Source organism: Rhipicephalus sanguineus, chromosome 3 (genome assembly GCF_013339695.2).
Source record: "Rhipicephalus sanguineus isolate Rsan-2018 chromosome 3, BIME_Rsan_1.4, whole genome shotgun sequence".
NCBI classification, from domain to species: domain Eukaryota; kingdom Metazoa; phylum Arthropoda; class Arachnida; order Ixodida; family Ixodidae; genus Rhipicephalus; species Rhipicephalus sanguineus.
Genome location: NC_051178.1, coordinates 206,734,509 through 206,761,822, shown reverse-complemented (window position 1 = coordinate 206,761,822; position 27,314 = coordinate 206,734,509). Strand labels below are relative to the sequence as shown.

General features: G+C 41.5%; 1 protein-coding gene across 4 annotated transcripts in view; it reads left to right on the top strand.

Moving 5' to 3' along the window:
- Positions 1–26,502, top strand: part of LOC119388162 (protein unc-13 homolog B) — a 317,102-nt gene extending 290,600 nt beyond the window's left edge. For 3 of the 4 annotated variants that reach the window (XM_037655819.2, XM_037655817.2, XM_037655818.2), the window contains exons 28-40: positions 5,418–5,544; positions 6,042–6,138; positions 7,267–7,410; positions 7,507–7,584; positions 9,142–9,219; positions 10,735–10,823; positions 11,752–11,968; positions 13,524–13,592; positions 14,916–15,014; positions 17,429–17,642; positions 18,360–18,458; positions 20,180–20,339; positions 22,539–26,502. In XM_037655819.2, coding sequence (XP_037511747.1) covers positions 5,418–5,544; positions 6,042–6,138; positions 7,267–7,410; positions 7,507–7,584; positions 9,142–9,219; positions 10,735–10,823; positions 11,752–11,968; positions 13,524–13,592; positions 14,916–15,014; positions 17,429–17,642; positions 18,360–18,458; positions 20,180–20,339; positions 22,539–22,830 — 1,763 coding nt within the window. In that variant the 3' untranslated portion in view covers positions 22,831–26,502. The remainder of the gene's footprint in view (positions 1–5,417; positions 5,545–6,041; positions 6,139–7,266; positions 7,411–7,506; positions 7,585–9,141; positions 9,220–10,734; positions 10,824–11,751; positions 11,969–13,523; positions 13,593–14,915; positions 15,015–17,428; positions 17,643–18,359; positions 18,459–20,179; positions 20,340–22,538) is intronic. The other variant, XM_049413847.1, reaches the window with a different exon arrangement.
- Positions 26,503–27,314: the final 812 nt, after the last annotated feature.

The following is a 27,314-nucleotide window of genomic DNA, read 5'->3' as shown; positions in this document are numbered from 1 at the left end:
TCATGGGCTGAAGTATTTTCTATTTTTTGCTTTGTATAATTGTTTTGGCATTATGCTCCACGTCCTTACTTTGTTAACGGCATGGTAAATTGTTTACCTTAAATATTATGAAGTAACAACAACTGAGGCTCCACACATAATGGTATGGAGACATTGTTGCCTACGATGTTATTGTTATTGCCTACATTGTTATTGTTAATGTTATTGTGCCTGAAATTGAAGCCATAATTTGACTTGGTTAAGTCAAGCTCAAATAACTCCTGACATGAAAATACACAAGACACTCATTGCATTTCCTTGTGTGCATTGACATCCAGCACTATAATGATGTCAGCCTTTCAAGAAATCGTCACGGTGTACAGCGCATCTCTTAATACAGGGATTAATCTGACTTTTCACTGTGTCTCTTATATTAGCATTTGAGGTATGCAATTTATTAAAACGTAATCGTGGCTGTAGAATTTTATTCTTACATTCTTAATACAAAGTATATTTATATTAATGAAATATAAGAGGTTATCATTAAGAAACAAGACATAGGCTGTCAGGAGCTGAAGTTGAGGCACTTTAAAAGTATTGTTGAAGTGCCTTTAGCAGTTTGGTTTCCATGACAAGAGCATGTCAATTTTGTTAGCATGCTCCCAGTGTTGCCCTTATATGAGCCTCAAAGGCTCACATTGTTGGAAACCTTTGCATTGTCTTTACCCATTCCATCCTTCCAAACTTCCATGCACCTGATCATAAAAGAAGGTTCTGCATGGGAAATACTTTCTTACCTGTGTCTGAAATTCTTTGAAGAGTTTGCTTTTTCAGTAAGTTTGTCATGTTGAGGCATGAATTATTATCTGTGTCACCCATTGCAGCAAAGATTATTTCCAAATTAATGCTTTTTGACAATGTAGAGGAAAGTACTTCCTCTCCTAATCTTTCTAGCAAAGCTAATCTTCACAAACAATTTGGTTTTTGTTTAGTAAAAATACTTAATAAATATTTGTAATGGAACACAATGGAAAATATAAGACAAACCAACAATTTATTTACTGATATGAGTATCAGCAGTACCTCATAACTGGTGTGCAAAGGATGGGCAACAACCCCACGGAAGAAAGACGTCTTCTTTCTGTGGTAGTTGCACACCTTTTTCAAGCCAGTTATTATGTGCCTACTAGCTCAGCAACAAGTTTTACTAAGCAATGCCTCAGTATGGAAAGGTTTTCTTGTTTATGCATTTAAATGGGATTACTTGCATAATATTCATTGGAGCTAGTATTAAGATTTGATGCTGCATGCAGAACCTTGCCACTCTATTCAAAGATGGCATTAGGCACAAGGCATGCACACAATAATAGCCTGTCTGTATGATATCTAAAGATTTTGATAGCTGCTGTATACCCACAACCTTTCCTCTTTCCATGCAAAATTGAGAATTATATAACAAGATAAGCATATTCCCAGGATAGCAATTGGCAACATTCAAATGTACAGTGCGTACTAGGTACAGGCTTCAATGCTCGATGACGTATGCGTTTCGGACATTTCAGTTGGGCATTACCAAGCAGCCACTGCTACTAAATTGCCTTGAAGGAAGGCAAAGCCGGCAGGAGTGTTTAACTTTAGTTTATAGCTGATCTGGTTCACTCTTACTATGTCTGCCTTGAACACTGTGTGTGCACATCAAACAGACTTATGGCAACATGAAAAAGAGGTGTGGGAGAGGCTTATGCTGTGATGGTTTACGTAGTGCATATTTTAGGGGAACCAAAGGGTAGCTCTGCATGCAGTGTATTGAAAGGACATAAAGCATGCAAGCAATCTGAATTTCCAATACTATATACTGCAAGGTTGAAACTTGAAATATAAGAAACACTTGAACGGAACCTTAGGATTGCACAAAGAGTGATGAAGCAGAAAGTGATGCACACAACATACAACATTAAGCAAAAAGTTACGCTGTGACTGGGGGTTAAAGACCAAGCATGAGTGGCTAACCTTCGAGTTAAGATAAAGAGCAAGAAATTGAGTTTGTCAAGTTATGTAGTGCGTAAAGCAGGTAATAAGTGGTCTGTTAGCATAACAGTTTGCTAGAAGGGAAAAGAAACTTTAGTCAGGGGCAGTAGATGATTGAAGGGAATCGTAAGAACAGGAAATTTGTTGGTGCTGGGTCAACTTTACTAAAGTAGAACATCAACATGATAGGCCTACATTATTCAGTGGGCCTGAGTATACTGGTTACAGTGTTTGGAATAGCATTAATATTTTTAAAACGCTGATCAAAATATACTAGGTTTCCTGACAGCATCCCTTTTCACAGTCAGAGACATATGTATCACTCTCTTCTTTAGTCATAACTACTCACATGCGATTGCTACAAACCATCTGCTAGTGACTGAGACAGTGTACTGGAATACTTCTGCCTCATTTAAAAGAAAAATATTTATTTTAGAAGAGTATCAAAATGATGCCTTATATTACTTATTACATACAATATGATCACAAAACTGACAGTGCTGTATGTTCTATTAAATTACATTATCTGTGAAAACAAAAATCGTGTTCTCCTAGCGTATGGTCCAACATTGTTTTTTTTTCCTTTCTTTTTTTATAATTTGCAGGATGTACATATTGGTAAATTGCACACAAAAAAAAATTATGCTCTATGTATTTGGATGCATAAAAGTTGTCTTCCATGCACTAGAACACTAAAATGCACTTTTTGTTTACAAAATTACGCAGCCACATATGAGGTGCTCAGCTCAAGTTTTTTTTGTTGCTGTCATTTGTCCTCCTTTTTCAAAATAATTTTGTCGTCTCAGAATTCCTAGAAACATCGTAGGCTTCTCAGGCAATATTCAACTGTAGATTGAGAAATTAGTATTTTGCCTACCATAGATATGGGGACAGGATTGAGAACACTTTGCACTACAAGACAAGTGAGAGTTACAGATGACTGTACTATTCTAGCAGCAAAAAATGACCGCTTTGATCTAAAAGTAGAGAATGTTAAATGTAAGCCTTGGCATTGACATGCTTGCTTTGAATATTAAGTGACCTGCACAAGATTATGACTAGACATTCAAAACACTTAGCTCGTGGCACAGAAACATGATGCTCAATGTTCCACCATGATTAAGCGGTCTTTAATTATCATGCGCAGAAAGGGACCAGACAATATCCATTTGGTAGTGCCACTTTGCTTGTCATTTGTTACCCTGGGATCTAGCTTTGCACAGTTATAGTTCTTGAAACCTGTTGTCCATGTCCCCTGCCCTTTGTGGTAGCAGTTAATGAGCCCCCTCATTGTCTAACCCTTGGGTGTGTGTATGCTCTGAACCCTGTGCTCTCTCCCATAAAGGACACCTTGCCAAGGCCGGTATGTACTAGACGTGCAATCAGAGATGGCCCGCTCTTTCTCCCTTTTTTTTTCTTGCCCCCATTCTGAGACCCCCTCTTCCTACTTAGTAGTAGCCTGCAGGTAGGAGCATTACACACAAACACAGCCCTGCCTCAGAGCTTTCGGTTTAATTACCACTTTGGTCTCACTGATTTCTTAGCCTTCCGTGATGTCTTAGACAAGTTCTCTTTTTAAAGACAAAAAAGCTATGTTAATTAGCTCTTTCCTTTGTTTGTTCTCTGGAATCAGCCATGCATTGCTAGAATGGAAAAAAAAAAAGAAACATTTGCCTATGAGGCGTCTGTTTTAAGTAGACATGTTATCTTTCTCCACAACTGGTGAAATTCATTGCTCTGTGATAGGGCAGTGTCTGTGTGGGAGCCTCTTTAGAATGTAGGTTAAAAATGCAAGCAAGCAAGTCTGATTCTCGTAGTGAGCAAAGTTTGGTGGCTTTTTTGTTTCTGCTTTTTGATGTTTAGTTCACATGTGGTGGGTGAGCTGTGCTTGTGTCCCATGTTGCACTGGATACTAGTGGGGCTCAAAGTAGTATTGCCACAGGACAGCTTTGTAGGCTATTGACGTCCTCAGGGCAAGTAGTCCTCAAGTGTCGCAAAACTGTGGCTATGTTACTTCTTAATTTGGAGTTACATGGTTCACTACAATAACCTTGCATGATTTGCCAACGGGCCCCACCGGCAGCAGTCACCGCTATCGGGGACCAAATCCACATTGTGGGCTCAGTTCGTACTGGTGGCGAGGTGTTTCTTTTTTGTTCACTTTTATTCGTTTCCCTTTATGTCATAATTACTGCACTTCAAATAATGACCCCTATGCTTTATTTGCCTTAATTATCTGTTGGCAACATTAGGTTGTGTCTAACAAAGAAATGGGCCCCTTGACTCATTCCCCTTCTCTTTCATTCATGCTCACTATTTTATCATTTATTAACAGCTTTATGAAGCCTCACTAAAAGATGTAGCTCTCATTTACTTTGAGCCCTGCAAGTCCATCGTCTGGTGATTACTGTAGAACACTGTTTTGGGACAAGCATGGCCTATGTTCGATAAAGGCTATTCGCATCGTGGTGCTGCTGCAGTAGAGGGAATGAGCACCCATATTTGTGATGGTGGCATCAGATGTCTTTCTTGGACGTTCCTTCCAACTAAGCCCAAGGTTGGGACAGTACAATCATGTCTCCAGCTCTCTGAGTGCACCTCTTCTTTTAGTTTGTCATTTGGTGCAACAAATATCCCTGGAGCCATTAAAGTAACAGCTATAGCACTCGGAAATTCTCATTCATCGACATGTGTATGAACTGTCCCAATTGTGGGGTTTGGCTTCTAGCCTGTTTTGTGCTGCATCCTGGATCAGTTTTCTTCAGCTCTGAGAGATGGAATGTTTATGTAATAACTCGTAGTGGCACTGTCTAGACTTTATTTACTGCTTTTGTAGAGTGTTTTAGTAATGTGAAATATGCTAGGTTTGGCAACTGTGACCTTTAGAATGAAGACAAAATTATATAAGGCTACCAATTACCTACTCCATAGTTTCTAACTGTGGCTACTCAGAAAAATGAAGCTTTGCCCAAATTTTATTGGTTAGCTGTCTAACATTCCAACTACCAAACAGCCATTAAAGCTATGAGCACAATATAGATTTTTATTTGTTAAACGTTACTTTACAAGTTACTTGCCATTTGCTTATCAAAGGTTGGCTGAAGTAGATTTCGCTGATGAGTGACATCGACTATAGTATCAAAACAAAATTTGATCAGAATTGTAACGCGTAAACATAATTCTAAATTCTTATATAGTTTATGTTTACTTAATCTCTCTTTCACAACCTTACATCTGTATCAATGATTTTTTTTCTCTCCAACATTGCAAGGCTGCAGGCAGTTCAAAGCCTTAGGCTGATCTATATCATGCTCGCAGTTGCCTTTCCTAACTGCATGCACTGGTTGCAACTTCAGAGAGGAAGCAAGTGAACTCTTTTATGCCTCTTTCCTTCCTGTCTTGCCACACAGAGCATGAGCAGCTGAGGCTGTGCAAGAGCTCAGCCTACATGAACCTTCACTTCAAGGTGAAGTGGTTCTACAACAACTACATCAAGGACATTCCTCCCTATAAAGACACGGTGCCTGAATATGCTTCGTAAGTAGCCACCGTCAGTCAGCTCTCCGCTATAAAACTTTCCATGCCCAATACCTAACCTTACTTATGCAGTATGGCTGTTCACTTTCATTCCACTGTGGTGACTAAATGGCTATGATGCTCTCATGCTCAGTGCAACGATCTGGGTTCAATTCTCTGCTTTGGGAAAATCAGTTTCATTTGTTGTTATAAATTTGATCTGTAACTATGTCTGTTTGTATATATGATTAATTAAGTGCCCTTTGATTTTATGCTTTCTAGTATCTACTTCTGCCTTAATCTACACTGCTCTTAATTTAGTTAGAATGTGCATATAGAATGTGTTCTGTTTGACTGAAGTGTAAGAAATTCGCCTTTAGCCTTGGTGGTTGTTTTTAACAAACATATGTAGCTTTTCGATTACATTGAATTTAATAACAACTGTAGTAATTCATGTTATTGAGCACTACACATCTCATCCTACAGCTATGCTTACACCAGACTTTCTTGCTTTTCAGGTTGTTTGAACCTTTTGTGATGCAATGGCTCAATGAGAATGATGATGTTTCTCTAGAATACCTCCACAGTGCCTTCCTACGTGACAAAAAAGATGGCGTAAGTTTACACATTGTAACCCGCTGTTTTCAACTGCATTTCACATATATATGCCCAAATCTGGAAACTACATTTACTAGTTATTATGTACTACTATTGTAGATGTAGACGCTCTTATAGGTTATATCGGGAAGCACAATTGGAAAGCATCACTAAGGAGCACTGAACAACTACCTAATGTGCAAATAGACCTCATATACACAATCACTTACTGATTTTCAGATGCCCTTTCTTCTGAACATGCCTCATAGTTCAGACTCCTCTGCAGTTTTACCTCATAGAGCTAATATGTCAGGACACTACACATCTGTGTATGTGTGTGTAGTGATACATACGGGCTGCTTCAAGAAATGTGTGCATCCGAAAATTCTCAAAATAAGGGAACTGCGATATTTGCTTGCCACCTTTAGCATCATTCTTTCTGTGGCAGTAGACATCTTAGGATGACTAGGGGTATTAATTATGGATGTAAGTATATGAATTAAATTAATTATCTTCTTTTATTAACGAGACAGGCAGTTGGGTCAAATGGGAGAATTGAAGCCTTTCCTGTGAAGAGCTCATTGCCGCGATTATACTTCCGAAAAGTGGCTGCTGGTAACGATTGCGAAGTGATAAAATGCTAACAATTTCACCAAAGAAATCAAAACTGAAATACCGAAGAACGTAGCTGCCATGCTATTCCGAGATGTCCAGAATGAGCTAGTGTCGTCATATCAACCATCGAGCTACTTCACTTCTTGGGTGTGCGGGCTGGGCTTGCCACTGTAGCAAGCGTGGTTACAAGTTGATGGCTTGAAATAGTGATGATGTACAAAAGAAGTGTAATGGCATGGGCATTGATTGGTAGCCAAGTGGTAGCATATCCAAAATGCATTCACGGGACTGGAAATAAACTGCCTGACAATAGGCGCATATGCTGCCTTACCTTTTTCTTTCCTACTTTCATATGCCCTATATATTATAGGCATTTTCATTCTTAGGTGGGCTATCCAGTTAGATAGCAGCTTGGCTTATCAAATGCTGACACATTCTAGAAATCATGTGGCAGTTCCAGTAGGCTCACAAAGTGATATAAGTATACGCCGCATTCACAAGCATTTGGGTCTTTTTTCTTGTCTTTTGCAGTTCCTGCAGAGTTCGGAGCATGCCCTTTTTTCCAATTCCGTGGTGGACGTTTTTACACAACTCACGCAGTGCTTTGACGTTATTAGCAAGCTAGAATGCCCAGACCCCGAGCTTGTGAAGCGCTACATGAAGCGTTTTGCCAAGGTACGCTGAAAAGCACAATTGGTGCTGCAGTCCACTGTTTTGTTACCTCTGTCATGAATGTCTTGCTTTTTTTTTTCAATATTTTCCTCTGCACAGACAATTGTGAAAGTCCTGACAGCGTATGCAGACATCGTGAAGAAGGAATTTCCAAACTATGTCCTGCAGGAGAAAACTGTGAGTTTCCTTCCTCCTTCCTTTCTTCTTTTTAACATGCAAGTCTCGTCTTAAAGTAAACAAAAAAGAAAAAGATTTACATTTCCAGGTACCTCACACATTGGACAAATACTGGGAGGCTGTAATTGTTTAGTGCAAATATATATAACATAACATATTAATAACATAAATAAGGAATATAAACATATTCCTTATTTTTATTGCCCTTGCACTGTTCCATCCAGAAACGGCTTGTAGCTTTTATGCCATAATAGTCAGTAGAATATGCTCCCAAAACAGTTGTTTTCTGCTGGTACATGCAACCCTGCTTCTATATTGCAATGTGTTATGTAGCCAGTAGTTTACAGCATTCACATTTTTTTTTTTCTTCTTGCACTGCATGAAATTTTGTAAGTTTTAGTTTTTGTAAGCAAGCAGTGTGTAAGGTAGTTCAAGGATCTGTTCTATCAGCTATATGAAAAATTTCCTTTTTGCAACAGTTTTGTGCAAACTAGGATCTAGCTGTCTAAAAGAGGCTTTTATTGGCACCTAGACGCACATTACTGTTATTCTTTGTTACTGTCACTATTATTATGCCAAAGCTGAGCAAAATGTTTGCATTCACTTTACAAAATGCTGTAATCGCACTGTCAATGATGTGACATTAATATGGACTTGAGAGTCTATTGCTATCATTATGCTAACGTAGAGCAAAATATTTGCACAAACTTCGCTAAGTGTCGTAATGGAACACTCACTGTAGTGGCATTTCTGTGGCCTTAGGTTCTTCTTTTGCATCATGAAGCCTGTCAGTCATCATTAAATACTGTTACAGCTTAGTCTAAGAAAGTGTGTTGGCTTCTGCTTGCTTTCTTTCTTTCTTTAGGGGGTTGGTCTTGTTTGTTTGCATTCTTTCTGGACTTATTACGCATTTCTTCTGTTGTTTTGTGCTAGTCTTAGTTCACACTTTCCTCCTGAGTTGTGGTCGGCTCTTTTTTTTTTTGTTATCCATAACATGATCACAGTGTGCGAAGATTTAACCTTATGTGTATATTCGGACACGTGTAAATAGTGTAGCCCCACTATCCGCCCCATTATAATACTTCTTGACAGACTCAACACAAATGCAAGCATCAAGTAAATCTAAAGTGATGTGCCAAACTGTTCAAAACACTACTTTTGCCGAGAACATGTCATCTTAAGGCAAGAAAATTACAAACATATATAGGATTGGTACCAGAATATTGCATATAAAACCAGTTCTCTTTGAAGCCTTGTGTCTCGATTGTAATTGCTAATTAGTACCCACACACAAAAAGTAGAGGAACTCGCATTGTAACTTGAAAGCAAACTTAGTTACAAATTTGATTGACTTTTTCTCCAGACCAATCTTCAAACTGCTGTGTCAATGTCATTTGCAAGAGTGTGAAACATGCACGCTTATTTGTAGTTGCTTTACATCTAAACATCTGACATTGCACATGTTTGTTTGGTTCGGAAGTAATCACACAGCGTATAGCAAACATTAGTAGTACTTTCGTGTCGGTACTTATGTTATGCTCTCTCATTCAATTTCAGGCTTGCATTTTGATGAACAATATTCAGCAACTGAGGGTACAACTTGAAAAGCTTTTCGAATCCATGGGAGGAGAAAAAGTAAGTGCTGTCTCATAGCATTCTGTGGTAATCGTTTGTCACTTGGTGAGCAGTGCTTCATTGCTACATTGGCTGTGGGTCCTCACCGGCATTTTATTTATTTTCGTAGGTATGTCCTCTGCTCCAGGAATATAAATGGACAGTTGTATAGACAGTGATGCATGCTGCTGTACAGTATTTATGTGCTGAAGCAGCAAGCAACACTTTTCTCTTCAGGACTGTTTATCATGTGTCACAAGCTGGTTCAGACTTTGTCATATAAGACTCATTGCACTTTTATACACTTCTATACGACTGTTGGCAGTGCATTCCACACCACATTAATGACATCATGACATCCACAAATAGTGACATGTGGTAGCTGTTGTGCCATTGTGTGTCCTGATTTGCCCCCTAAGAAGGGAGCTAACTCTACAAACAGCAATCTTCGACTTTGCTACTTGAGAGATGGCGTGGAGAAATATTAAATAGACTTCTGTGACATCCCAGCATTTCAAGCACAGAATGTTCACTCATTGCATCATAGCAAGTGAATAAATCTCAACATAACCTGTAAATTTTAAATTTCTTTGATTCTTGCGTAAAACAGTGAACAAATAAATATGGCTAGTGCAAGCTTGGCCGTCACCTACAGTAGCGGCTGCTAGGGTGTCCCTTGTGGATCCCCCAGCGGCTTAAACTCCTCAGGACCTTTCAATCAAGTTCTTGACTGACTGGCTGACTGACTAACTGCAAGCTTAAGGTCTAAAGAGCTGGTACAAGTTCTGGTTACTGCAACCTGCAGATGCTCATGTTATCTACTTTCATTCTTTGCCAAGGAAGCAGTCCTTGTAGTAGACAGTAGTTGCGGCTGCTTTCACCTTTGATCAAAAAGTTGTTTTTTCGTAATGAGCAGATGTGTTTAGTTCTTCTTAAAGTGGCTTGCATCCCATGGTTATTTACCCAGGTTGAGAAGTTTTGTGTGAACTAAGGAGAAATTGGAAATGAATATGATTTCGGCATGCGAGAAAAAAAATGAAAGGGACATCATGCACTGGCAGAAGCATTGCCATAATACTAAAGTCTTTCATATTGCTTTTATTGGCAACTGCATTGGGCAAAGATGTGTGATGCAAGGAAAATGCAATGGCAAACTTGCTGTGGTACTAATTCTTAAAATATTCAGCTCGAAAGTTAGGTTGCTTATTTTGTACATCCTTGCAAGAGAATGTTTACCACAGAGTTCCCTGTAAATACCACTATAAAAACAGTTGTTGAGGATCTCTCTAATGCCACTTTTTTTGTCAAAGTCTGTCGCAGAACAGTAGTCACCCCTGGCTCACTCTGAAGTTGCCGTAGTTTATTACATTAACATGATAGAATCACCACAGTGTACTTTGAAAATATTCATCTTTACTGGTAAATTCGATGCACTTCATATCTGCAATTTTATATGCTTTATTCTTGTTCCAGTGCAGACTGTTATGTGTTTTGAGTGATTACTACAGTGCCTTTCTTTATGTGTTTTATTCTCAGCTTGAAGCTGATGCTAGTAACATACTCAAGGAGCTTCAGCAGTCACTAAATGGTGTCTTGGATGACCTTAGCATAGTTTTTGCCAAAAGGTAGGTCCTCATTGCATTGCTGCCAGATTTTATTTTCAGTTTTACTTGTGTGTAACCATCTATTACAGTGCCAATGCAACTAGTACTTTGTTGCACTTAGAAAGTGTTTACAGGCATTATAACTGCAGGGCAAGAAGTCAAAATTTATATAGTTCATAGCCACAGTTATGTTTGGACTCACATCCTGTAAATGTGTTTTGGTAGGTTAAGTTGACATTTTTGAAGAACATTGATGTGAAGTGAATGCATTGTAAGACTGACAAATAAGGTCTACACTGCAAAGGTTTACATGTTGCTTTAGCACACTTGTAGGCAGGTGTGAATAAATGTAATGATTGTTTTCAGACACCTTGTTGTTAAAATGTAACATAAGCATCAAAATGTTTGGTATGTCTGCTATAAAAAACAGCATAAATGTATAAGCAAGACGAATACTCTTGTGTGATGCTCTTACCTAGCTGAACGTAAAGTGCTGCAGCTGTTAATCACTCGGCAAAGTGGTTCTGCAGCACCTCTTCATTTGGTTCACCCTTTTATGTTGCAGGAACATACAGGCACGATTAGCCATTGCTAGAATAACCTCGGTGGCCTCTATCTAAAGGAAGCCTTTCTTCAATTAACAAAACTCAGTTCGTGCATTTTGTGCAAATATTCTTTTCCCAGAGTGCTTGTGCATTTGTCAAAGATTATGCAAGGTCACCTAGTCTCTCCTGTTGCCTTTATTTACTGAAATTATGAGGATATCTCAGAAGATCGTGTTGGATAGTATTGAGGCTATAGTTGTATTGGCAAGCGCCCTTGTATTAGCGGAAACTCTGGTTTCTCATTAGCACACCTTGCGTATAGAGCTTCACTTCAAAGTATTGCCAGTTCTTATGATAGGCCTTGTAGCAGTGACCATTCAATGGCATGCGTGTGACTGTTCCAGCCTGGAGCCAACCATCAAGCAAAGCATGGGTGAGCTCAGCTCCCTTCTGGCGGGAGTCAAAGGCAGTGGCCAGGTTTCCATGAACCAAACGTCCCAGCGCAATGAGGTAGCAGCCGAGGCAGACCACGTGCTGCATCCTCTCATGGACATTCTCGATGGCAAGCTGTCCATGTTTGCTCAGGTCTGTGAGCGCACCGTGCTCAAGCGTTTGCTCAAGGTGAGTATATGACTCGCGTGCGTTTGTTCATCTCGAGTATCGGACGGTTTTCATTCGTTTTTGTGAATATTGTGACTACATCTAGTACTTTTAACAGCATCACCATCCTGTATGTATTCCCTCCTCACTGAGTCACCAAGCCACTCATACAATGGCCCTGGACACTTCGCCAGAGGCACTTAAAACATTGTACACAAGATCTGGGCATAGCACACTGGGTTAGCTTTTATTGAATAAGACAGCTTACCGGAGGTGAAGGGAATTTTTATGCACTTTGCTAAGCCCAGCCTTTTGATGCCAAAAACTGCATTTCCTGCTAAAGTATTCACGGAACCATGACTTCAGAATATTTTCAACAAGTCAACAGGAAATAATACAATGTCTCCAGCATACCTTGGTTGAAGTGAACTGCTTCTGAACAGTGTGTGGGTTGTGGTATTTGTTAAAGTTATCCAAGATCACATTTTCGTTTGTAAACACTGCAAAGTATTACAACACAAAGTAAGCAAAAAAAAAAGATAATACTTTTCACTTGAATAAACTAATCACTAAACCTAGGTCAACTTAATCAAACAAAACCACAAGGCCTGCTTTGACTGTCATATAAAGGGGACTGAGGTGTTGACACTGACACCTGCAGTTGCAGTGGCATGGCCACAATCTTTTAACAGCAAAGCTGTTTAAGGCAGCTGTAATTTGTGTGGCCTGTCCTGTGTGTGGCCTGCCCTGTGTGGCCTATGAGGTATGTGCCACAGGAATTGGGTAAATCCCACTACTCACAACTGGTGCACTAAAAATGAAGAAGACAACAGTTAGCCAAAGAAACGGGTATGTGCCACAGAAATTTGTGCGGCCTATCAGAAAACTATCATCATTATAAATGAGTATGTGCCACAGAAATTGGCTATGTCCCACTAAAAAGGAAGAAAGCAACAGTTAGCACAACACAAGGGAATAGGAAGACCCCGCTTACGCCAGCGACGACATGCCGGTAAATCTATGAGAGCTGTGAACACTTGGTTTCAGTGAGTTTCTTTCACTGGAGTTTGGACATCCGTGTCGTGTCTGTGACTGTCTGTGGTTTAACTCGAACCTCTCTGCTCTGAGAATCAACGTAGAAACAACCTAGCTATGTCACCTAACTAAAGCGTAGCAATGACCGAGAAGCAACCTAGAAAGAATCCTCATCACCTAAATAAGACCTAGAAACAACCTAAAAGCAACGAGATCAGTCTTCAGAATTGTCCAGTTTCGCTTTGTCAAGCCTTGCGCGGCTTAGTGCAAACTTGGCCCATCTTTTTTTTTTTTTTTTACAAAGGGGGTGGGGGGGAAGGGGCAGCACATGCCTGGTGTGCCACCCCCTGGCTACACCTCTGCAGGGTTGTAACATTACCTGAAATGCATCAGTCACGTGCAACATAATTCACTTTTACTGTAAGCATGGCTTTATGGTTTGATGCAGGCAACAAACTTCATTGCTTCGGCATCTGTGACATGCTGCTGTAAAAGGATGGTGACAGACTTGTTGTTAATATTGTGAATATTTTCCATTTAGGAACTCTGGAAGATTGTTATGCACACAATGGAGAAAACGGTGGTGCTTCCGCCAATGGGAGAGAAGAACGTAAGATGCTCTTCTTTGCTTCTTGAGTGTAACTTGGTTCTGCTATCATCATCTATGGCAAACATTGTTTATTCTAATGATGGACTAGTTGAAACATGGGATGCCCCTTGTGAAGCATTGCTTATGCTAAGGTAATATTATCAAGCAGAACATCCAAATTCACAGGCTGAATGTCTTAAAACCTGCAGATTTGTTTATCACACGAAATAATTGAAGACCCTGCAAACTTGTTGCACCACAGTACAAACAGTGTGATGCGCCAACAAATAAATTGAAGAAATTGTGTACAAACAGTAAACAAACTCGACTGTTCTTATGAGAGCAGGTCACTCCCGTTCGTCTCTGGCATATTGATGATGTACCAATTAATTCGGTTATTATGCGTAACAGATAGTACACGGATGTTTTTTTCAGAAAATGTTTAGACATTAGCCATATATCAAGGTTCTCCCCATAGGTGGGTGGCAGTGGAAATGCCGCCCACCACTCTGCTCCACCGCCCATCGCCTTTGATAGACTGCCCCCTATTCTGATCCATTTGAAATGCACACCTTGGGAACCAAAAAAATGGTAGCTGTGTGTGTGCAACACCTACGGGTACAGAGCCTACGTAAGGGACTCATATTACAGTGAGGTAGTCGTATGCACGCTCTCTACCAGCGGGCCATGCCTCCCACTGCCTAATTACTTACCAAAAAAAAAGTCTGAACCGGTTGGCCTTGCGGCTTCAAAGATTGCCAACGCCAGTGCGAGTGCTTGAACACAAGCGTCCTTGCTTCCGTTTTCTGTGTGCGAATCTCGCAGTCAATGCTTATGCATTGGGTGTAGACAGATATGCATCACAGCTATCAGAAATGCCTGACCGGAAATTACACGTGGATGTACCTATGTCGAAAACAAGAAGTTGTTAAAAAATTTGAAATGCTTAACGTTCACATCTTAACTGGCCATGAATCTGGGCACATCATGGGTCTACTTTACTTGCTAGAAGTATAACTTTTACCTGGAGGAATACGGCCATTGAAGTATTCGTCAGTTTCAAGAATGAAGGGACAACAAAAGTGAGACACGGTACTAGCAACCAATGTACTGACAGCAATGGCAGGTGCATTCACTCCTTTACCCTGTGTTCACTCACCATCATGCCAAGACACTCTGGCACCTATCGTTGTGAAACATGAAAGTAGAATCTTCTGCCTTTCTAATCAAGCTGTCACTGTCTCTCTCGACCTGTTTTTTCTTCTCACACCTTTAACTGTCTTTATCTGTCCTTGCTGCTTCATTTTCTATTCTGTCTTTCCTGCTGCCACTGCTCTATCACAGATGATCCTTCCCAACTTGCCCAATGCCAAAATTGAAGATGTGTCACGGCTCTTTCGAAATCATGTGGCTGCCAACAAGCTCCCAACACTGGGTGTCATGGTGAGCCTCTCTCTCCACACCTGTTACCGGCTTGCTTTTTCTCACTACTCTCTCTTCCTCTCTTCTTCTTTGCATTTCTCTCTTCTTCTTTAACCACTTTCCAAGTCAGATTTGCCATATATCTGACACCATAAGAGCAAGTGTCTTTGTCACTCTGAAGTGTGCATCATTTACAAGGGGGCAATACTCAGTTTAAACTGCTACATTACAATGTGAAAACTACTTAGATCTTTTGGGGAAGAAGTAGACTGCGTGTTAATAGAGAAAGCAAAGGGCAAACATAGTTTTTTTTAAGATAGGGTGTTTTTCTTCTTAGACAGTACATATATTTTATAAAGGTGCTATGAAAGACATCGTCTTCGCACACGAACTCTATGTCAAGGCAGAAATACTATGCCACACCTAAAGTTGTATTGAAATGATTAATTAACAAAAGCTAATTAACTTTTTAATTATTAACTTGAGGGTGGTTGTTTATATTTAAAAGTTGTAGGACAAGTGCCCTCCCTTCATACAGAGGCCCGTCCTCACTCTATTCGAAGCTGCTAGTGACTGCTCTATTTTGTCATATAGCAGATTTTTTCTATTGGCCATAGCTGAAATAAATCAAGAGCGGTGTTTGGATCTGATGCACTTCTTGCTGTAGGGTGCTGCCAAATGCCAGCACCACGCTCTATAGTGTGCTAAATTTACATAGTAGCAACACTAGCATGCACCAGAATTGCACCATGAGCGGGCGAACACATTTCATGACACATGCTGATGTAGATTCTTGACCCTTCATCATCCCCTCTCCACTTGTGTAGCTTCCAGCACACTCATTGGGATGAAAGAAGAGAGAAAGTGGCTCAAAGCATGTGACAAATCCTCTCGTTCTTGACAGATGTGAAACATTTTTGTGGCATTAGATTTGTGAGGTACTAATAAACGCCAGTACTGAGGTCATTCAATGATTACTTGAAAAAGTGGCTCAGGACCCCTTTAATAAGTGGGTCTTTGCCTGATAATCACAAAAATGAATTGGAAATGCTCTAACATAATACATAACTATAGCTAGCATCATTAATCTTGATCAATGTTGTCACCACTTCAAAAACCCCTAAATTATGAGAAACTAGCTCCCCACTGCAGGGGAGCACGATAACATCACGTGCACTCTAACTACAGTGACACTGAAAGCACGCTTTCTAAATCAGGGCCTCATCATCTGATAGAATGACATGGTTGCTCTGGCATTAGCTAGAGTTTGACACACCAGGCACATTCCCCTAACGTAATTTTTGTCTATTATAAAACACTACATGAGACACTTGCATTCCAGCACACGCTCCACAGTCAAGAGTGCCCCCATCTGAAAAAACATTCTTCGCTACGCCACTGAAAACGCCACTCACAAAAGCAGCCAGAACAACCTAGAGAGCAGCCTGATGACAGAGCAAGGGAGGAGAAGGACAATAGCTTTTGTCGTGTGCCAAGTGGTGTTGTGTGCACATTACAAAATGTGCACACAACTATAATACTTACTATAATGCTTCCATAAAAATTTCAAGATGATATCACGAAAACTTCCTGAGAAACAAATAATTTCATTACTGGACCTCGTGGAGTGGCTGGAGAGCTTAAAAAATGACATAATAAGTTGGTAAACACTGTGCTGCAGAGGCGAATGTATGCTGAAGGGGGCTGCGTTTTCAAACGCACTCACAAAAGTAGCCATGACAACCTAGAGAGCAGCCTGATGACAGAGCAAGGGAGGAGAAGAACAATAGCTTTTGTTGTGTGCCAAGTGGTGTTGTGTGCACATTGCAAAATTGTTTATTTGTGACGACAATACTTGCAGAACCGGCAAAATGTCCAAGGGCACCCAAGCATTCACTAAGTGCCTCATTTTGGTAATATTGCAAGGTTCTGCCTACTTGGACAGGCACCCATACTTACTATAAAACCATATTAACGTATGTTTAAGCCTACATTTGCCACTAATACACACTCAGAGATATCTATGTATGCAATAGAATGGAGCAGCACAAACATTTGGAGTTTAAGATTTAGGTATCAGGGGTCCTTTAAATTTCAGCCATACTTCAAGAGGGTACTACGTTGGACTAGTTGATGTTGCATAGTTTGAAGTGAACGACAGTGCATAAAACAAACAAGGACAAAAGAGAGAACGAACGACGACACCAGTGCTGACTAACCTGCCATGGGGTGCCATACTTGTTGCCGTCATTGCTAAGGTTCGCTTGGTTAAACGAATAATAGACTGTAGTATTGTATTGAGTGCTGCATACAACTAAAATAGAAACAAAGGACTGTGCATGTTAGTGTAAACATAAGATTTCTTGCACGGGTTTTGAGAGTTCTTTAAGTAGTACAGTTGTGTACTGAACGCATTTCTTGGTTTGTTTGTACAGGAAGTGGAGAAGAACTTAACACCAAAACAGTGTGCTGTGCTGGATGTGGCGCTGGACACCATTAAGCAGTACTTCCATGCGGGTGGCAATGGCCTCAAGAAGACATTCTTGGACAAGAGCCCTGAGCTTCAGAGCCTGCGATATGCCCTTTCCCTTTACACCCAGACCACTGACACCCTCATCAAGACCTTTGTCTCCACACAGACCAAGCAAGGTCAGTCATGGGCCTATTCTGCCATGCTTTGATGAACTTGATCGAAATTTGTAGGGCTGTCTGTGTTGGCCGCCACAGTCATTGCAACACGACACCAGCAGACGTTGCGTTTGCCCAAGATTTCTGGTGCTCCTCATGCTCCGAGTTTTGGTTTTGTGTGGGAAAAAACAGACTTTCGCTGACTACAGGACTTTAGAGAAATACTTTTTTTTTTGCTTTAAAAGCTGATACTGCATTGTCATCTCCATGGTCACAAACTTGTCATTGGCATTGGCTGCCAAATGTCACTACTGAAAAAGTTGATTAGACAATTGTAGTTAATTAGCTATGCAATTCGTATGTTGCTCAGAACTATTCATGCCCGCTGAACCTGACAGCCTGCTCCTTAAGTGAATTGCTTTTTTTCTTGAGAAAAACCTATCTCTAGGAATTTTTTAAAGTTTTCACTGAAACACCCAGTTTGCCAGACAGATTATCAGATATAAAGTTTATTTGCAGGACATGATGAGTAAGTATAGAATATTTTGGAAAATTGCTCACTTGCAGTGTGAACTCTTTTAGAGAGCATACAATATGCAGGCCTGTGAGGCTTCAAGCTACTTTGATACGAGGTGTTATGTCTGTGATCTGTAATGTGCATATGAAAAGATCTGGTTATTTCCAAAAAACAAATGAAGTAATCTGGAAACTGATTCGTCTTTACCGCTGTTTCTCTAGATCAACCAAGTGCTGAAGAAGGCAGTGTTGGAGAAGTGTCGGTGCAGGTCGATCTGTTCATGCACCCTGGAACTGGCGAGCACAAGATCACTGTAAAAGGTATGTGCACCTGCTGTCATGGTATTTTAACAGCGGAGCTGTTTGAGCTCAGTCGTTCTGCCGGTTCACTTGAGCAGAAAACTATCATCATCATGTACGGCCTCTACCTATACGACATCTCGCATCGCATAACACCTAACACAGCCCATGCAACGCAATAACTTGGCCAGCTAATTTAAGACTTTGCTAATAATCTAGGTCGGCCACAAGCTCTGCTGTTAGTCCAGCCTTGCACCACTAGTGCAAGCTGCCCAAATTTTTTAAATTGTTGTGTTTGTCAGAGCTTAAAGTGGTCCTGTACCAACCCTCGTGCTTGGTGAAAAAACACATACAGTGGAAAGCAGACGCCGCTGTGAACAGCTCAGCCAATGCTTCCAGTCGTGCACAGCAAGAAGAGTTCACAAGCAGGCCCGAAGTTGCCACTTCCTCAAGCAGCCCTCTCTTCATACAGAGGCCAGTCTCTCATGCTCTTCAGAGGGCAGTCATACAGCAGGTTTTTTTATCACACAACAGATTGCTGCTGTTGACCGATAGCTGACATAAACCAAGAGCAGCGTTTAGATCAGATGTGCTTCCATCCATGGGATTCTGCTAAATGCCGGGCACTGCGCTCTATAGTTGGCTAAAGTTACACAGTAGCCACACTAGCACACACCAGAATCACACTAGGATAGAGCGATCGCATTTCATGATGCAGTCAAGGTCATGACACATGCATGACAGCTTCTTTCCTCTTTGTCATCCCTCCCTGTGTAATATCCAGTGTGCTCATCAGGAAGAGAGGAGAAAGAGCACTCAAAGTCTGTGACAAATTCCTGTAGCTCCACTCATTCTTGACGGACTGAAAAAATTTTTGCGGCAATTGATTCATGACACAATAAACTCCGACACTGAGGTCATCTGATGATTGCTTGGAAAATTGTTTCAGGACCCCTTTAAGGCAAACAAACCAGCACCTCAATGACAAGCTGCAACAGCACTTTAGATGCATGAGAACGTAATGCTTAAATGTAGCTTTGCCATCTTCGACTGAAAAATATTAAGGCTGACAGCCGTGAAAAAACAAAATTCGTACTCCCTGTGCCCATGACGCTGATGTTCAGCACATAGCACAAAGAGAAGGAACAATAACAATAGCAAGGTAGCAATCATCGATTAGTTAGCACGGAAAGCTATGAATTGACTTGAAAAGTATCGCAAGTTTAATTTCATTGAAGGGAAGACGTGCAGTAAAGGTGACAGTATAGTTGTAGCAAAAGAAGTCTCATGCAGTATGCCTCATTCATCCCTGTTTGGAAACTGTCTTGGATAAAAACACTTGCTGTGCAGTTTACATTAACACAGCAAATTGTAGTGGAAATGTTTTGTTCCGTGCTTCCTATTTGTACGTGTGCTTTCATAGCACATGTACTCACATGTAATTATGACAAGTTTTTACTATGGCAGGTAAAAATTCTCTACATTTTTTACCACTAACTGTCTTTGATAAAAACACTTGCAGTGTAGTTTACATAAACACAGCAAATCGTAGTGGACATGTTTTGTTCTGTGCTTCCAATTTCTGAGCAATATTTCCTTTGTGTGAGTACATGGGCTTTCATAGCAGTTCATAATGAGACAGTTTGTGAGAAGTGTTTACTATGGCGGGTAAATGTCTATGAATTATGAATTGAGCCTTGGGATTGCTTATATGTCTCTCTCTTTTTTTTTTTTTTTTCCAGTGGTGGCTGCCAACGACATCAAGTGGCCCAATACCAGCATGTTCCGTCCGTTTGTGGAAGTGAATATCATTGGGCCAAACTTGAGTGAGCGGCGACGAAAACATGCCACAAAGTCCAAAAACAATAACTGGTCCCCTAAATACAATGAAACCTTCCACTTGTGAGTATCTTTGCTTTGACTGGAATGACTTATTGTTTCCGATATATTATATTGCTGCAAAGGTTTCCTTCCACAGTTTGATTTCTTTTTGCCCAATTGCAATCTGAAGAATCGTTCTCATGCCCTCTTTTTGAGCCTGTCCATGCACCTCAGAAGCTCAGCCAAGCTTTTGCAGAAGGAAATATTTTTGTGTAAATTAAGTCTGTCCAAATTGGTCTCAGTCATGAGTTTACCACTGCAAAGTTGAACCAAAGCTGAACCATTTTTGTTGAACCAAAAAAAAAAGTTTCAGACTTACATTCTGTGCTTAGTTTTAGAATAACTGGTAACCATGGCTTCCTGGTATGTGGTTTTTCATTCTTCTCTCTTTAGGGCGATGAATATAATCATTAAATCTGAAATAAACACTGCAGTAAGGTGCCAAGGCCCCTGCTATTTGTGAGAGCAGGAAACAATATTTGCACTTTCATTTTATTCTTTTTTTTATTTTTTTCATCACATCGCCGCATCATTGAAGTGTCTACCAGTCTTTTAGTATGACCGTAGAATACTTTTTATTGTCTCACTCTGTCCTTGGACCTTCTGGTAACTTCAAATGTAAGATTCGGGGAAAAGTGCCAAGTCTAGGTGTCACAGTTGCACTTGGCCCAAGGGCAGCTGTATGCATAGCCACCATGCCTGCCTGACGTAGACTGACGTTGTGTCATGCATTTAAATTTTGTACTGTTATTCAACAAGCTTATGTCCCATAACATCCTGATTGTAAAATGCTGCATATGTAGGTAGCATTTGAGGACACTTTATAAAGTAACTTTTTTCTTGCATGAAGGAAAGAAGATCACTTTTAAGGGCTCATTTTTCTTTGTTAGACAGAGTATTAATGAGAACTAACAGACAGTAATGCCAAGAAAAGTATAGGGGATGGTATTTGTAAAAATGGGGATATAAATGTGAAGAAAGTAAAGTGGACAAAAACATAACTTGCCGCCTGCAGGGACCGAACCTGCGACATTCGAATAACGTGTCCGATGCTCTACCACTGAGCTATGGCGGCAGTCATCCCCCCGTCCACTTTATAGGATATATATGTGCATTTAAACCGAGGAGTGTTAGTAAGTGCCGATTGCAGCCACGGCGGCGAGTGTGGAACACTCTTTTTTCTGCCTTTTGGCATCACGTAGCATGTGAACTTTTTTACGAGCTGGCAGCTGACCAATAATCCCTCGCATACTGCCTGAAGGCACCAAGTCTGCCAGAACGAGACCCTCGCTATGAATGCAGGAATTAAGCATGTTTGAAAGGCGCTACATTTCTTGAACTTGTCAGGCTATGTGGGCACTATGAATGTCCACGTATATCTTATACTGCTTCTTTATTGTACGAAGTTGTTTGGTTGTATAAAAGCGCTAAGAGTCGAATCTGTAAATATTGTATAGGCCCTTTTATTCTCAGCCACTGCGATAAACTGAGAATGCAGCTGTGTCAGAACTCCTTTAAAGGGGTCATGAACCACTTTTCCAAGTAATGATCTAATGGCCTCAGTATCGGAGTGTACTGCCTCCCGAATCGATTGCCGCAAAAATTTCTCGAATCCGTCAAGAATCAGCGGAGTTACGGGGGTTTGGCGCACGCTCCCAGCGCTTTCTCTCTTTTCTCGTGCCGGCGAGCGCACTGGAAGCTAGACAGGGAGGGATGGCATGGGGGAAAGAAGTTACGCCAGCGCGCGTCATGAAACGCGATCGCTCTCCCGCTGTGATTCGCTTGCGCGAGTGCGGCTACCGTGTACTGAGGAGTGCGGCGCCGGCAAGTGGCGGCACCCCGCGGCAAGAAGCGCATCTGATCCGAACGCCGCTCTCGATTTACGTCGGCTATCGGCCAATAAGCATGCTATGTCTCTTGCGACGTACAGCGGACAGACGCCCCGCCCACCGACGAGAGTGAGAACCGGCCTCTGTTTGAAAAGAGGGTGCCTGGGGAAACGGCAACTTCGCGCCCCGCTTGTGGCCATTACGCGGCGCGCACGACTGTAATATTTGGCAGAGCAGTTCATAGCCGTGTCAGCTTTCCGCAGGATGTGTTTTTTCAATCAGCCCAAGGGGTGCTTCATGACCCCTTTAAATGAAATTTTTTTTAGCACACAGCACTTCTTGTTGGCCAGGCCTTGCCTCACATTTACAGTGTAAACATAAACTTTTCCAGCATGATGGGAAACGAGGAGAGCCCATCGTCGTATGAACTGCATATCTGCGTCAAGGACTACTGCTTTGCCCGGGAGGACCGGCTGGTAGGAGTTGCCGTGATGCAGTTGCGGGACATCATGGAGCAGGGCAGCTGTGCCTGCTGGCTGCCCCTTGGAAGGCGCATTCACATGGACGAGACCGGCTGGACCGTGCTGCGGATACTCTCGCAGCGAACCAACGATGAAGTCGCCAAAGAATTTGTGCGTCTCAAGTCAGAAATGCGCACTGATGAAAACATTCCGAGGAGCTAATTGTGCCGAACAGCACCAGTGCTGCAAGAGAATACTAGGTCAAGCAACTTCTTATCAAGCAACACTCACATTGCCAAGTTATGCAAGAAAAGAAAGCGTATCAACAAAACATATTCAAAGAACAACAAGTACTAGGTAATAAAGGCACTGGATATACAATAGACTACTGATAGCTTGAGCATTATAGGTTGAACATGTGCTGTTACTGATGGATCCTTTTTAATTCCTGGACTGAATCCAGTGTGTTCACTAGTCTGTATGTGTTTAAAGTACAGTTCGGCTGGAGTTATCAGCAGTCCATTGTGCATTCTAGATGCATTTGATGCAGCTAGTGCAGTGCTGCCCATTTCCTGAGTGGCAAGAGATTAGAGTTCAAACTGTGATAGGGAAGATGTTTCTTGTACATAAGCTTAACTCTGTTCTGTAGAGCATTTGAGAATGGAGCTATTAATTTCTCCTCTGAGTGCTCTACATGGATCACTGTACCTCGTGTTTGGTTATGTTTCTGAAGTGTGAGTTTGGACTGGGACATCCCATCACACTGGATATAGGCAGACCTATACTAGTTGTATCTGGTGTAAGCTAATACGCATAGAGCTACCAGGTGCCACCTTACCACAAGAATTTTTGTTGTTGGATTCAGCAGCTGGAAATAAGTTGCATTGCTGATCGCAGCAAAAACACAAGAACCTGGGACAGCATAAAGTTTAGCTATGCCTTAGAGCATGGCTTTTGGGCTTGTCATTGTAAGCCATAGCCCTACTGTTTTGCAGTTATGAATGAGCTTTTCTCGATGATGTGCACTGCACAATGTGTTTGTAATCTGTACAAATTGGTCTTATCCTGTTACTGTGCTAGCATTTGCCATTGAGAAGCAGCCACTGATGGCTTGTTGTTTTAGCCCAGCCCTCACTTAGTACAGCAGTGCAGAGTTTCTGTTCAAGCAGTGTGAAATTTTGTTTACAGGCTCTGGCAGTGACAAAATTTTGCCATGGGCATTTCAGGATGTTAGTTAAGCTGTGGCCAACACAGATGCTGCATGTGGCAAGTTTTGGTGATACTTGTGAATATGGTTTTCAAAGGTCAGTTAGAGCCACTGGTGCATTAACGAAAGTGTAAATACTAAGACGCCCTTTTGGCTATGCTACCATTCGTCAGATAAAGCTGGCGTGCATAAAGATGCTTTGTCAAGAAACCATAAAACGGTTGGTTTAGTGACAGGGCATGCTGGAGTCACTGTGTAGCTTTGGAATGTTGTCTAAGTTAGCCATATTGATGATGCATTTCAACCAGAACTCAACCTGCAGATCATAACCTTTCAATTAATAACATAGCATTTAGATACATGGTTTTAGAGTGCCTTTTGTTTTATTTAACACCTCTCTTTGTTCACATAAACTTCACATCAGTCTCTGAGAGTATTCTCTGGTTGTAGCTTCACTTGTGTCGTACAGCTAATGTGCATTCCAGTGTTCTCATTGCCGACTGTACTGTGATGACTTCATGACTTCATCAGTGGTCACCACATGGCCACACTGCCATCAAAGTTCGAAAGGAAGTGTAGCAGTTGGTACTTTTATTTCCACACTTTGGAACCCTCAGTTTCAAGCTGCAGCATACATTGGCCAAAATGGCTAAGAATATTTCACCAGCAGAGGCAGAAAAGAAACTTGGTTCCAACCTTATTTTTTAAAGTGTTGGCACATCTCTGCAATCTTTGAAGCTATTCAGTGACTTTAGTTTGTCTTCCAGTCATTCATTTCCATTTCACTGCTCTGCAGCAGAATCAAACCATTGTGGTCTCGCGCCGGAGGTTTGGTGTGTACAATAATGCCGCTATGGTTGTGACGCTCAACTTACGATAACATCATGACACACACTCCTTTTCTGAAGGCACATTGTTAGGCTGGCCTTCAACCTGGAAAGCTGTGTTACCCCTTTGCTTTTTCATCGAGTGTTTTGAATGAAGGAGCAAATGTAAGGGCGAGTGTTCTGCAAAAATGTACCAAAGCATGTGCATGGCAACATGGCCAGTGACCAGCGATCTTGATGTGGCCTTAAGTGTTTAGTGCAATAAACGGCCATGTCTTAGTTTATTGTCAACTTCCAGTAAGCACTATATCACGTGATATCAGTGGCACGTTTCTCTTGCATTGACTCGCCACAAAGGTTAGTGTCAGTCCTGGGATTGAAAGAGCAAGTTATTGTTGTGGACTGGCACAAGTCTTATGGAAGTGACAAACAGTGCAAAGAGGGGCAACTTCATAAAATCAGAAGTTGAGTTGTAGTGGGAGGGGCCTTGTTTTCCATGTGGACTAGGTTTGCTTGATTTGTTTTCATGCAGTGGACCATTGCCCCGAAAAAATTAATGGTGGCCTGGTTGTGCAGGTGCATCACATATGACAACTAAATGCTTTCTGCATTTTACATGCAACCCCATGTTTAGCAGCCCGTGCCGCATAGCAAAAACATGCTTCTGCATTCATTGTTACATCAAGTCTAATGTTTGTGCATTTCACCCTGGTGAGAAAAGGTGTCCTGCTGGTATGACACAGAGATCAAACATTGCAGCAGCAAACTTGACAGGCAGTGCATACTGAGAAACTCTGTACAGCTGACATGAAGTCCTACTTGCCACAGGCACAGACATGAGTAATTACCTGTTACATTTGGTTGTGAAAGATTGTTGCTCTCAGTCCACTGTACCAAGTCTCTCCTCCCCGGCTCAACCCCCAAAAGCAGATTTTTGGCTCTATTGCATGTTTGCCTTCAAAAGGCACAAAATACCTTTGCAGCACTTTTGCTTCTGTGTTCATTACAATACGTGAACAGCTGATCCTGATTTAATTTCCCAGTTGTCATGTGGAGAGCTTGCAGTTGTTGATTCCTGTCAGTTGCCTTCTTTGCAAACTGCTGGCTTTTGTCATCACTCTGCATATCTGTTTTCGGTTCATCAAGCCATGAACACATCTATCATTTTTGCTGCCTGTGTGGTGCAAAAGAAAGAGTCAGCAGTTTGCCACTGTTACAGAGACTCCCATAAAACCTGGTGGGTCTTGCCTTAGGGCCATGATGGCACAACAAAATGGTTGTAACCCATTACACCCAGCATCTGTAAACTGCAAGTGCAAATGTTCTCCCTGTGTTGACTTACCTTTCTCCTGTCATTTGTGTTAACAGTGGGAAATAAGAAATGCAGTCTCTTCACCGTGTTCACTTAGACACTTGTGCATGTTCTGTTTTTTTTGTTTTCTTGCTCTCTGGTCACGTGTGCTTTCCACTGTCCTTGTGTGTGTGCATGAATAATGCGGAGTGTGATGCCAAGACACAAACACCCATACACACACATACACAGACACATCTAAGCTTGGTCCTCAAAATAACTCTTTTTCTAACAACCAGAGAATGGAATCTTAGTCCTCTGTGCATGCTCTTTGTAAATATGTCAAATGGGAAGGAAAAAAAAACTTTTTGTGGATTTACAATAAAACTGAAAATAACTGTACAGATCTTTTTTGGAACCCGAAAAGAAAAAAAAAAAGACCTCTCGGGATAATCTCGTTGTTAAACTCTGTTGAACAATGTTCAATAATGCGACAGTGTCGTTGTGCCCTTGGAAGCACCTTCCATGGGGCTCGGTGGAGACTAATAAAGTTGATATATTGAGTTCAAGCCTGCATTTGTCACTTTGTTGCAATGTCTTCAATTGAACCATGCAAGAAATCTGGCAAAATGACGAACTGCTAAAATGCACGAAAATTTAGGAGCCATATTTCACTCTGTCAAGGTGGATGACCAGCGAAGCTGTTTAGCACACGACACAGAGGTAACACGGCAGAGACCAGTTTAGTATGAAAAGTCCGCCACGGTGGATCAGTGGTTACGGTGCTCGGCTGCTGACCCGAAGGTCGCGGGTCCGATCCCGGCCGCAGCGGTCGCATTTCGGTGGAGGCGAAATGGTAGAGGCCCGTGTACTGTGCGATGTCAGTGCACGTTAAAGAACAGGTGGTCAAAATTTCCAGAGCCCTCCACTACGGCGTGCCTCATAATCATATCGTGGTTTTGGGACGTAAAACGACAGATATTATTATTTAGTTTGAAATGCCAGGTTGTGAACGTGCAAACCACTGTGCATTCTAGCATGACACATCGACAACACTGGCATCGAGGTTATGAGTAGGCTTCACTGCAATGCACTATGTGGGAAAGCCAGCTTACAAAAATAAGCCTATGCCCATCTTAATGTCGGCTTCACTTCTAAACACAAGTGCATTGCATGGAAGAAAATTTGCTAGGAGCGATACAAGCCGCCTTATTCTTATATATAAAAAAAAAACTCCCAGGGTCCATTGTGCATTCTCCTAAGACCACTCGAAGTCGAAAGCCAACTTTTTCTTCCCAATCGATGTATTGTTCCTCCTCCACCGAAAGCTTTCTGCACCTCACCTGGTTTTGCCCTGCCTCCGTGATCGGCCCACCGTCGA